The sequence below is a fragment of the Strigops habroptila genome, chromosome 9, assembly GCF_004027225.2.
Source record: "Strigops habroptila isolate Jane chromosome 9, bStrHab1.2.pri, whole genome shotgun sequence".
Taxonomy (NCBI): domain Eukaryota; kingdom Metazoa; phylum Chordata; class Aves; order Psittaciformes; family Psittacidae; genus Strigops; species Strigops habroptila.
The window spans coordinates 11,483,750-11,496,096 of NC_044285.2; the positions used below are offsets into that span (position 1 = coordinate 11,483,750).

Below are 12,347 nucleotides of genomic sequence, written 5' to 3' on the forward strand. Positions count from 1 at the left end.
GAAGGAGCCTTTGTAAGTAGGTCCCCTCCTGCAAGTTCATTCTTCCCATGCTAACCATGTGCCTGCTTCAGTCAGCCTGGTTGGGTTGACTTGCTGTGAAAGCTGACTGTTGGTGGTTTCAGTCAGCCAGGAGTTACTCTGCCTGATTTTCAGCCAGTCCTTTTCCTCTGGGCTCCAACAGAAACACATCTTTATAAGCGTAATGTAACTTGTCTCCTACCTTTTGTTAAATTTCTTGTCTTCTTTGTTTCTCTTAGACATCGTGCTCTCTTTCTTACTGCTCTTGTCTTTCACTCTCAGTTCTACAGTCCCAGGGTGAAGTATGCCCTTTCTTTTATATTTCTGACTAAATTCCTAACATCTCATGACCCTCTGGAGGTCGTCACCATTAGGATTCTCTGTGATGTATAATTTGTTTTTCAGACAACAGGGAGGGCTACTGCTTCACTGAAGTCTTACAAAGTATGTGTCAAATCGGATCAAGCAACAGGAACTCTGTCACCAAGTCTGAATGCTGCTGCGATGGTGGCCGAGGCTGGGGGCAAAACTGTGAGGTCTGCCCCTTCCCAGGCACTGTGGCCTTCAAGAAACTCTGCCCTCATGGCCGAGGATACATGTCTAATGGAGCAGGTACTGACTTTTCTATTAAAGTCTCTCTTACACAATTCCAAATTAGGTGATAAATTATAAACTCTCTTTTTGCACATTTGAACACTATGAGGTCCTAAATATTTTGGATATCAGTCGAAATTTTCTGAGAGTTTTCATGTTGAGAGAGTACAGTCCTTTGGGAGGAGGGTACATAGCCAAAGGCCTGGGATGACAAGGCATCCATCCCAACTTGGCAGACGTTTATTTTGCATTCTGGTTGATTGACATGCACTCGAATGGGAATTTGCAATCTCTCATTTAAGTATGTTGTAGGTACAGATTAAGAGCTATTTCTGTACATGATAGCTAAGTGATGTTCGATTGCTGGAGGCTAACACATGATCAGCTCCAGTTGTTCACTTCCACTTAAAGCTTGTTCATTTCATTTGAAAGTTAGATTAATGCTATTTTTCCACTTAGTATTTCTCCTTAATCTGTGCAGTATTTCATTATTTTATGTAACTTTTTCATTTTATGTAGAGTGTGGGGTTTTTTGTGTCAGGTCACAACAATCTATTGAAGCTGTATAAAATCAATTCTTGTTCCATTGTGAAGTAACCCTCATTTTATTGCAGATATTGATGAGTGCAAGGTTATTCATGATGTCTGCCGTAATGGAGAATGCATCAATGAGAGGGGATCTTATCGTTGTCATTGCAACCTTGGCTATACTACAGATATAACTGGCACTCTTTGCATAGGTGGGTTTTCGTTATGATGTATGTATATAAAGTTTATTACTAAGAGATGTCTTGAAGAAGGAAATACAGAGATTTTGAAAAATGAGAAAATGAAGTGTCATTCATTAGAATGCTTTGGGAATTTTTATTTCCTTCTAGTATCTCCTGAGCATTTTGAAAAATGTTATCACAACTATTGGTTATCAGCACTGAAGTATCTGGTTTTGCTTCTTCTAGATCTGAACGAATGTAATGAGTCCCCCAAACCTTGCAATTTCATCTGTAAAAACACAGAGGGGAGCTTCCAGTGTTCGTGTCCGAAAGGATACATCCTTCAAGAAGATGGGAGAAGCTGCAAAGGTAAAGATCAAGAAAATAATTTACTGCAGAAACTCTGTGCTCCACAAGCAAATGTTGATCCAAGGACATTTAAATAATGTAAATCTGTCTTCTTGATTCCACTGTCTTTATTTCCACTAAAGACAGTGGAATTGGCACTCACAAAATGGAACTAGTGTTTCACTTAATTCTTTGATAACCTGGATGAATAACAGATCCACAGGAATTTTTGCAGGCTGATGGCAGCTGATCTTAAAAGACTTTGTAACCAATCGTATATATGGTTAATTTTCTTTTGGTAAGCATGTTGATTTAAGTTGTATTTTTCAGTGATATATGTATCCTGAGGCATGCAAAGATGAGCATGGTTTGCAGTGCATTGTCCAGCATCAACAGAGTTTTTGACCTACCATATCTGCAGCGTGCTGAATAAGGGACAGCAGTGCAGGAGGGATTTTGAAATGTTCATTGTTTATTTATTTTATTTTTCTTAGTAGCAAGGATCTGACTGAAACCGCAAGAGTTAGAGCAGCAATTCTAAACTTAGCATGGGAAATTCTTTTGGGGTAATAGCATGCTTCAGTGCAATACTGTTTTGCAATCTGCCACTGCTTCTCATGAAGATGGTGGCTTCCCATTTATTGACTACAGTAAGAGCAGACATATGTAACAGCATCTTTCAGACAGATGAGAGCACTGTCTGTAACCCACTGTTAGCATGGACACTAGTGTATCTCCAAAGTCCCATCCACTACATGTGGGGCTTCATGTGAGAGGAACTGGAAGCCAGCGTGGAAAGTGAGATGTGGATTCAAAAGGCTTTGTTTGATATGTTGTTTATGTGCCACCACTTGTCTCCAAGTACAGCTGAACTCTCAGATCCTCCACAGGGAACGGAAGTTAAAGGTGTTTTCTTGGGTTTTTTAGATCTTGATGAATGCGCAACAAAGCAGCACAACTGCCAGTTCCTTTGCGTCAACACTATTGGTGGTTTCACTTGTAAATGTCCTCCTGGATTCACTCAGCACCATACAGCCTGCATTGGTAAGTGACGTGGAATGTAGACACATATTTGGGATTTGTAACTGACTCTTACTCCAGAAGCAAAGTAGCAAGGAGGTGAAATTGGCTTCCTGAGAAACGAAATGGAAACACGGGCCAAGTTCTGATCCCAGTCCCACCAGAGCAGAAGATGCAAAGAGGCGCCTTCCCTCCTACCTTCCCTTGTTTTCACAATCTCTGTCTTTGAATTTTACATTTGCAAGAATTGGACAGTAGAAACACCAATTTGTAATTCTTGCCTTACTCTTTCTTACCCATTGAGCAAAAAAAATAGTTCTGTTTCTGTTCCTGTAGTTCATTGTGGGATCCACATTAGAGATCGTGTCAAGGCTTCTGGAAACAATAGACATGAAGTGTACATATGTGCAGTTGTCCTTTAAACACATACCCATTATGTCTGTGGAAACGTTATGCAAAACTACTTCCTGCAAAACGCTCTTTCTGCTCTGCAAGTTGGATCCTGCTTGTGGCAGTCAGTGATGATCCTGTGGTATTGGTGTGACTTTGGAGTATTTGAAAATTAGAACATCAAACTCTATGTTCTTGATGAAGAAAGAGTGTTTCCCTTCCCATGGCTGTTAGTGTTTGCAAATTAAAAAGAAGGTCATGTAAGCTCTCCTTCTGTAGTGTGAAGCGGAAAATGGAGAGGGCAATAAGACAGCTACGTTACTGATGTTGCTTTACCTCTTGTCACAGACTGTTCATTGTTGGCATTGCTAAATGATCATCACAATAAGGAATAAAAAGTAACACTGAGGCTTTTGTTTCCTTCAGATAATAATGAGTGTGCTACTGAAATCAATTTATGTGGGGCGAAGGGTATTTGCCAGAATACACCAGGAAGTTTTGTTTGTGAGTGTCAACGTGGCTTCTCACTCGATCAAACCGGGCTTAGCTGTGAAGGTAGGTACAACACACAGTGCATTTAACTTGGTATTCTCTTGCTTTCCTTCATCTTCTCTCAGCTGTACTGTCATCCAAGGAGCTACCAATGGAGTAAGCACCAAAACCCTTGGAGAAAGCATGCATAGACCGAAGGGGAGTGGGGTATGGAAATTTAGTAAGGTGGTATTTCTCTCCATGGCCTGAAAAAAATAGATATATTGCAGGATGCTAAAGAGTCGGACAGATATTTTCTGAGGAGACTTCAATTTAGCCTGGAATGTTCCAGTTTAAGCATCGTAAATTCAGTGAACTTCTGTTGAATCCTGCATGGATTTCTGAGGGACTGGGCAAGGACAGGAAGTCCTGAAGTGCTAAAGAGAGATTTGAAGGCCTGCAGGCTTTATTCCTCTGGGTCCCTATGGCCTTCTCCTAGGACAGAATTTGGTTTGCTTTGAAAAGAGAGATCCTGGGATTCCTGGGTTGAATGCCTGGGTAAAAGCAAAGGACCGTGCTGTCTCCTCCACAGCAGAAAGCAAAAAGTTTGAAGATTCTGGCAGAATTTGAGCTTTCAGTGGTTTTCAGCCCTAGGTCGCTTGCTGTTGAGCCAGAAATTCAAACCTCTAAGGCCTGAAGTGGTCTCCCAGCACTGGTCAGGTTTTTGGAAGATCCTGAAATACACCTCTCTGTATATAATATACAAAGAAGTATGATTATTTCTAATATACTTTTCAAATGTAGCATAATGTGAGCTTTTCTCCTAAAACTCAGAGTGTATCTCACCTTTTTAGATGTTGATGAATGTGATGGAAACCACCGGTGTCAACATGGTTGCCAGAATATAATTGGAGGATACAGGTGTAGCTGCCCACAAGGATATCTCCAGCATTACCAGTGGAACCAATGTGTTGGCAAGTCACTTTTTTAAATCCATACATTAAAATGCATGTGACTTTTGTTAGCAGCAAGAAGGGCAGTGGTGCAGTTTGGCATAGTTTCTTTTTCTGAATATAATTTAGTATGTTCAGCAAAGTTTCATTGCAAATGTGTGCTGCTGTGAAAGGCAGAGTGGATATGGAGCACCCAACGGCCTATGTCCTGGTTCAACAAGTGTTTAAGCACAAAATTACCTATGAGGGTGCTAGAAGTTGTACTGACTTTGAGAGAACTTGTGTTCCTGCTGTAATTTGTGGTCTGAACAAAGGCAGTCTTATTCAGCTGTGCAGTAGTCTCTGCTCAGATACAGGTCCTGTCTGAGCGCTGATGGTGGGTTGAACTTGGCGCACTCAGAACCACAAGTTTGGACTGTTAAATTATAAAAAGAAAATTCTGGCCCAAAGCATCCAAAATTCTATTAAAATCTTACTTGATCTGTACTTTTACCATTCTTATACACCTACAGGAAGGCTGCTGCCTCTTCTCTGTAACATTTGTTATATTTGAGCAAAGCTGCTCCTAACTGTTCTATGATCTATGATTCTATGTCTAAAGATGCTTCCTTGCAGCTTTGGAATACAGTTTATAACAATTGCTTAAAGGCCATTTCTGGTTACAAGTACAAATGCCAGTGCTCTTGGTTCTATCCCAAGTCTCTGAGCCCTCCTAGATGAGGCTGCATGTGCAGAGCATTGATGCTGGATATGACTTGACCAGACAGAACTGGGTCCTCTGCAGAAGTCATGAGAAGAGTCTCTGCATGTTTCAGCAACGTGGCATGTGGCATGTAGCATATTCAAACAAGAGAAACATGAATCATTTTGCTCTAGTGACAGTTATGTGCATTTTTAATCACATTTAATGGGCTTTATACAAGCTAGTCTTGTGTGGATACCCGGAGATGTGTTTGATGACCTCTTTGAGAACAAAGGGCCTCATAACTCTTTTGTTTGGCTTTCTTTGCTTTCAGAAACATAAAAATGTCTTTGCTTGTTATCACTGTCATGCTCTAGGGAGGTCTCTGCTTTTAATTGTGCTTACCAAACCTCATGGCATTTTACACAGTCCTTGCTGTGATGTTTGCTTGCTTGTGCTCCAGTACTCTATGCCTGTTACATGTAAGCGTACACGGAGGGAGCACAAACCCATGGTGGTTTTGAGTATTAATTAAACTAGCAGATCTTAGGGTTAAATTCGAATTTAATCTGCAGGAAGGTAAAGACAGACAAACAAAGACCCACAGCACTGCTATGTGTGGCTGCTGGAGGACATTGTGGAATCTGAAGAAGTGCTGCTCTGTTTTACAAAACATCTTGGCTGCTTCCAAGCCTTCTTGGGTGATAACAGCATTTAACCAAGAGTATTTCCAAACGAGGTGTACGCTGTTACTCCAGCTTTTGAGCCCATTGGCTACTTTTGAGATTTTATACAGGGAATATCAGATTCAAAATGCACAAGCACTGGTGTTTCCCCCACGGAAAGAAAGGCTTCAACCTCTGCAACACAATGTGATCACCAGAAACTTCACCAGGGAAAACTACACTGAGAGCCACAACTCGGCTCTCTTCCACCTTATTGGACATGAGGCAGTCCCAGCAGAAACCCAAAACTGAAGGAAGGAGGCTTTGTTTCCTCTGTCCTTATGGCATCTCTCCTTCCTACTGAAACTGAGCACGACAGAGCTGTGTATTACAGAGCACAGTGTCCACACTCTTGCTGCTGTGGAGCGAGTTAAAATGAGCATATCTTTTCTTGGTGCAGTAAGTTTCTGTGTCCCAAACACGCATTTATGATGTTGACATAATTTCAGTGTTAGGTATGGAAAACACTGAAAACATCATTCTGAGTTAAGTGCAAAACTCCTCCGGGCTTTGGTAACACAGAATTCAGCCCCAGGTTTTAGTACCTTGTGGTCTCTACATATTCACATTGTAACATCTGTAACTGTATGTGCTTAAGATACTTATCTAGATCTCCCGGGTGTACCACAGGGGAAGAATCCATGTAATAGGTTTTTCCGTGACAATTCCTTCATATTCCTTGGCAGTCCCAGCTCTTCAAACAGTCTGTGTCTTTTTTAGCTTATTTAATGAAGTGTTCAGGGACTTTTGATGTTGCTGCAACACATACTTAGATAATCACTGAAGAATGCTTTGGTTCCTCCCATGTCTTGTGCTGTGTGTGACTGCATCCCCTGCCCAGGCAATTCCGGAGTACATCATGCTGTAAATCAGGCTGCAAGAAGCACAGGCATTGATTTTAAACAAAGAACAAACAGCCACATTGTTTGGAAAAAGACAATAATGCTCTAAATTAGTACTTATTGTCCTGTAGCTTAGATGCTTAGGTCAGAGATGCTGCTCTGTGCTTTATATTTTATCCATACAGTGTCCAGATGGCATTTCTTACATGTGTGCACACACACTCGGTGCACATATGCAGTTGCTTTATCACAGAAAACAGGGAACAATAGCGTTCAGAATGTTTCAAACCAATTTACCACATCAGACAAAAAAAATCAGACCAGCTACATTTAAAAAATTAGGCATTTACAGTAAATAAGCCTGAACAGACCTCAAACTCCTACAGTGCTGCACTTGGAAAGTTTGGAAAAGGGCTGGCTCAGAATGTGGCAGTCTTCTGTATCTACAGCTGCTTTTATTTTGACTTTACTACTTGTTCCTGTACTTTACCTGTACCTTGTATTTAAATGTGAGTGTGTAGGGAGGGATTTTCAGTGCCTGGAAAAGGTGTCAGAGCTTGATTCCTCACCCCTTTTCCTTTAACGTTGAACAGCACTATGAGCATGGGATTACTGGACCAGATTGTTGGCTGTGCAAAGTTTTATTCTTCTCAGTTGTTTCTGGAACAAAAAAAAAGTTGCCTCCTCTGCTTTCCAGAGCATGAGCTGACGTGGCATGAAACATCTTCTGCAGAGTAGCCCAACGGTTGCTCTGTTGTGTGGTTGTAGTCATCTCCTAGCGACCGCTGCCCTAGCCAAGGGTGAGGCCGAGCCCTGCTCTCCGTCTGTCCATCTGATGTGGCAGCGTGTTTAGCAACAGTCGAGCACGACCTTTCTGAAGGGGTAGGTTGGAATGCACCTGAGAGTAAAAGTTAACGTATGGTATGTTTTCTTTTCCAGATGAAAATGAATGTCTCAGTGCACACATTTGTGGAGGAGCATCTTGCCACAATACTTTGGGAAGCTATAAATGTATGTGCCCAACTGGATTTCAGTATGAACAGTTTAGTGGCGGTTGCCAAGATATCAATGAATGCGGTTCTGCACAAGCCCCATGCAGTTATGGTTGTTCAAATACAGAAGGTGGCTATGTCTGTGGATGTCCACCTGGTTACTTCAGAATAGGACAAGGGTAAGGGATTCTCATTTTAAACTAACAGACATAAAAGGGACATAATCCACTCCTTTTGCTGTAGCGTGGAGCAGCAGAACCAGGGGGATTGTCACCAATGAAAGAGGGATAAGATTGTGGAGGTGCTCAAGAGTTGGATGCACATGCTGATTTTGGAGATGAGGGAGGGGAAAGGCAACCAAGGCAAGGGAACAACATGGTTTTAATGCTTAATGAAATGTGGTCAGGGCAGCCAGGTTCTGCCAGCTCTTTTAAGCCACTGCTTTCACCTCCCTCCTGCACACCCCAGCAGCCAGCCAAGTTCTCTGAGCTTGCCACCTGGGAGCTCACATCCCTCACTGTGATTTGTGGTGTATCACAAGTCCCAGGCCCCTGCCAGCTCCAAAGACAAATGATATTATACAAGTGGCTTCACCCACTGGTTGGAATAACAGTTCTGTATGCTTTTATGTTCTTTTATGTTCCATATTCTTCTGTGTTCCAAATGAATAATTTTTTGAATAAATGTCTGCTTTATCGAGGAAACCAGTTTTCAGTTGTCCCAGTGGGAGTGTTAGGGCTGTGCAGCATGTAGGACTAAGCAACTCAAATGGAAAGCAGAAAGATTGTGGCTTATATTTTAGAAGTGAGTAAAAGCTTTGGGGTTATTATGGAAGACCTCACCTTTCACATTTTTTCAGCAGTTTCTGAAAATTGGTTTCTTTCAATGTGTTCCAGGTCAGATGACAGAAATTACTAACAACTTCTCAGCGCTTAAGCCTGTGTTTTTAAAACTGTTGAATATTGGCAGGTCTCTCTTAGGCAAAGCCTCATGGAGCCAGGTTCTTGAAGTCAGAGGTAGCTGCATTGTGATTCAGTGAGAGTTTTGCCTGTTGACTTCAGCAGAAAATTTTCCTAGGAAAACAGTGCAACATAATTGCTTTATTATTTGTATTCACAGTCCCTCGAATTGAGCTTTTGATAAGATCTGTGTCTCACTGGAATTAACTTTGGATTTCTTCCTTCCTCAGACACTGTGTATCTGGAGTGGGGCTAGGCAAAGGTCAAGGACAAGAGCTTTCACTCAGTGGAGAAGTGGATGACAACTCCCTCTCTCCAGAAGCTTGTTACGAATGTAAAATCAATGGCTATCCCAAGAGAGGAAGGAAGCGCAGAAGCACTAATGAAACTGCAAATGAAGCAGAGGTAATTGACCCTTTTGGGGGGAAAGGGTTTGTGGTTGTCTTGTGAAAGCCAGTCTTGGAAGGAGATGCACCAGGAGACAATCCCACAGCAAAAATGTACCCCCCTAACAAAGTAGAAAAGCTCTTTGGAGAGCTGGGTTTGGGTATGGAGTAGTCTGTGTGTGGGCTTTTTGAAGTTGTTCACTGTCATTAGGCAGAGGTCATCTTCCTTTGCAAAATTCAAACTCCTTGAATTACCAGGGGAGTCCCACGTTGGTTTATTTCCACTTCTTGTAATATAAAGTCACAATTGCACAGTCTGGTCATCCAGTCACAAGTGACTGGATTTAAAACCTTGTGGTTCACATTAGTTATATACAGACTTCAGCAAACTGTAGTAGAAGGGCTCCTAAGTTCCACGGTCATTTGACTTCTCACTTCTCCATCCACTCAAAGGTGACAGTGATGTTACAGGTGAAGGGACCTGCTCTGGCCTGACCACAGAAGCAGCAGGTCATGGCAGGTCTCTAGACTATGCAGCTGAAAGTACGTGTCTGAGTGTCTGAGTGTGTGTTGCATTCTAAATGTAACCAAGAGATGCTCAACATTCTTGTAGAATGTTGCCACACCGTCACTACCCTGAGCTGAATGTCACCCATACCCTCTGCTCATGTTCACGTGCTAAAGCGCTTGCTTTTAGATGCACAAATACAGGGAATTTGGGATCCTGTTAGCTTTTTCCATTAGGTGCTCAGTGCGTGGTGCTCTGCTGATACAGGAGGACATGAGAGTACTTTTGCCTGGAAGAGTGTGGACATTTGATTTTGGGCAGAGTGGGGTCATAAACTGTTTCTTCCGTGTATTTCAGTACTCTGTGATTAGTGCTGGATTTGTCTCAGGGGTGACATAGAGCTTCCCTTGCTTTCCAAATGAAAGTGTTACAGCTGATGTGCTGTCTGAACTGCCATCATTCTGCCACTGCAGAGTGACCCATGCACAGCGGGCTCAGGGGGGTCCCAGTTACCATCACTGGCAGGTGAGGAGTGATGCTGCTTTTCCAGCACCCCACCGAACCCACGGCCCCTCCCGGCTCCACACCCAAACAAAGCGAATCCTGCAAAGCAGAAAACTCCCACCTGAGTGGCAGCCTTCCCCAGAGCCTGCTCTCTGCTGCACGCTGTTGTTCATGTTAGCTCGTGGTTCCCCCGGCTGGGAGGAGGAGTGCGCCTTTGCTGCTCTCTTCGTAGGAGTCTGGTCGTGGACTCCAAGCACGGAGCAGGGTGGCTTGTCAGGCAGCAGGACCCACACACAGAAGCTTTCAGCACGTCTTAGGCTCTGGTTACCCACGCTGGGCAGCAGCAAAAACTGTACTTTATCCTGACAAGTCCCAGGCCCATAATAGTGCATTTGACAGATGACAGTACAGAACCTCCTTCGGAAAAGTATTTAATTAATAATGAATGAGCTGGGTGAGCAATGCATACACACAGGCATGTGTGGAACGTGCTCTGACAAAGCCAACTGACATCATTTGTTCTTGTGCAGGATCAGCAAGAGCTGCAGCCGCCCATCAGTCTCGCCAGCTGGGATGTTGAGAAAGCAGCAGTCTTCTCCATCAACATCTCGGATCTGAGTAACAAAGACCGCATCCTGGAACTGCTTCCTGCCCTCACAACACTGACAAACCATAACCGATATTTAATTGACTCCGGAAATGAAGACGGTTTCTTTAGAATCAATAAGAAGGACGGGATAAGTTACCTTCATTTCACAAAGAAGAAGCCAGTGCCTGGAAACTATTCATTACAAATCAGTAGTATTCCACTCTATAAAAAGAAGGAACTTAACCAGCTTGAAGAGAAACATGACAAAGACTACCTCAGTGGCGAGCTGGGAGATAACCTGAAAATGAAAATTCAGATATTGCTTCATTAATTCATCAACCAAAGACCAAATAATTAAACCAAAGATAGATAGGTAGGACTGAATATTCCTCCCAATCAGATTCTCCATATCATAGGTACAATCTTACATGAGTACATTGGTATGAACAAGCACTATTATATTATTACATAAACAAGGTACAGGATGAATACCCTAGCTCAAAACAACCACTTTCTCAGGCTTTCACATGTAGCTGAGCTACCTTGATATGTTGAATCTTGAAAACTGGGACTTTTATCCTTGGAAGTTGGCCACTGATGCTGAGACACGTCATCATTTCAGCAGAGGTACAAGAATGTGCTTTCAACTGATGGACAGCTCTATTTTTGTAATTCTTAAACTTCGCTTCTCCAACTACAACTTACTAGGTCAGCCATTTATGATATCCATTTGGTGCTAGTAAATTTTCAACCTAGATTTATAAATGCACTGTAATATTTACACAACTTAGAAGCCAAAATTGCCATTATTCAGTCTAAATACTTCAATCAACCAAAGTTAGCTCAGTAGTTTATCTCAGTTATGCCTATAATACATTACATGTAAATTAAGTGTGTGTATACTGTAATCATGCTATTTTTATCAATGAAGCATTTGTAAACTAGATTAATAATACCCTTAATGTGAGGGTTTGTAATGGTGCTTATAAGACCAACTACTTGTTAACTGTATACACAAACCTGATGACAAAGTTTCTGTGACTTGCCAAAATGCACTGAGGTCAGTAGGGACCATTAAACATTCTCAAAAGTCAGATGACAATCAGTGCCATCCTACACCATGACATTATGTAATGTGTCAAGAGTACCCACAGCCATTCCTATCAGCAAGGGTTCAATGTCATAAATGTCACAATAAAACAGTCTTTTTTTTAGTTTATTCTGTGGCCTTGTGTTCTTGCGAGAAGTGTGAGAAGCTGCATGCTCATGTCAGAGGCATTGTCAGTAGGGCTGGTTCTGTATCTGACTCTGTCCACAGGTGATGTCTCCTTGAAGGTCTGCTGCTGCCAGTTGCTCATTCTGCGTGCAAAGGAAGAACTGAAGAAAGCCAGAAGCCTTCACAGATGTGAGCAGCAGTGGACCTCTGTCAAATTACTATCTGGCTCCAGAAAGCAAGTTAGAACATTTCCGATGGCTTGACCTGAATAATCCCGTCAATAAGTAACTCTGACAGCCAAAAATGCAGAAGTGGATGTTAAATTGTTATGCAGGCAACACAATTAACTTGAAAAGTCTTCTTTGCTAGAACTGCCTTGACTTAAAATATTCCATTCTTTAACCCGTATTTCAATGGCTATTGTCGAGTAACCTAAGACT

General features: G+C 42.2%; 1 protein-coding gene across 1 annotated transcript in view; it reads left to right on the forward strand.

Moving 5' to 3' along the window:
- FBN1 (fibrillin 1) overlaps positions 1-11,910 on the forward strand; it is a 153,573-nt gene extending 141,663 nt beyond the window's left edge. The window contains exons 46-54 of the mRNA XM_030497615.1: positions 424-630; positions 1,227-1,352; positions 1,569-1,691; positions 2,598-2,714; positions 3,507-3,635; positions 4,406-4,525; positions 7,693-7,924; positions 8,935-9,109; positions 10,633-11,910. Coding sequence (XP_030353475.1) covers positions 424-630; positions 1,227-1,352; positions 1,569-1,691; positions 2,598-2,714; positions 3,507-3,635; positions 4,406-4,525; positions 7,693-7,924; positions 8,935-9,109; positions 10,633-11,022 — 1,619 coding nt within the window. The 3' untranslated portion in view covers positions 11,023-11,910. The remainder of the gene's footprint in view (positions 1-423; positions 631-1,226; positions 1,353-1,568; positions 1,692-2,597; positions 2,715-3,506; positions 3,636-4,405; positions 4,526-7,692; positions 7,925-8,934; positions 9,110-10,632) is intronic.
- The last annotated feature ends 437 nt before the right edge of the window (positions 11,911-12,347 follow it).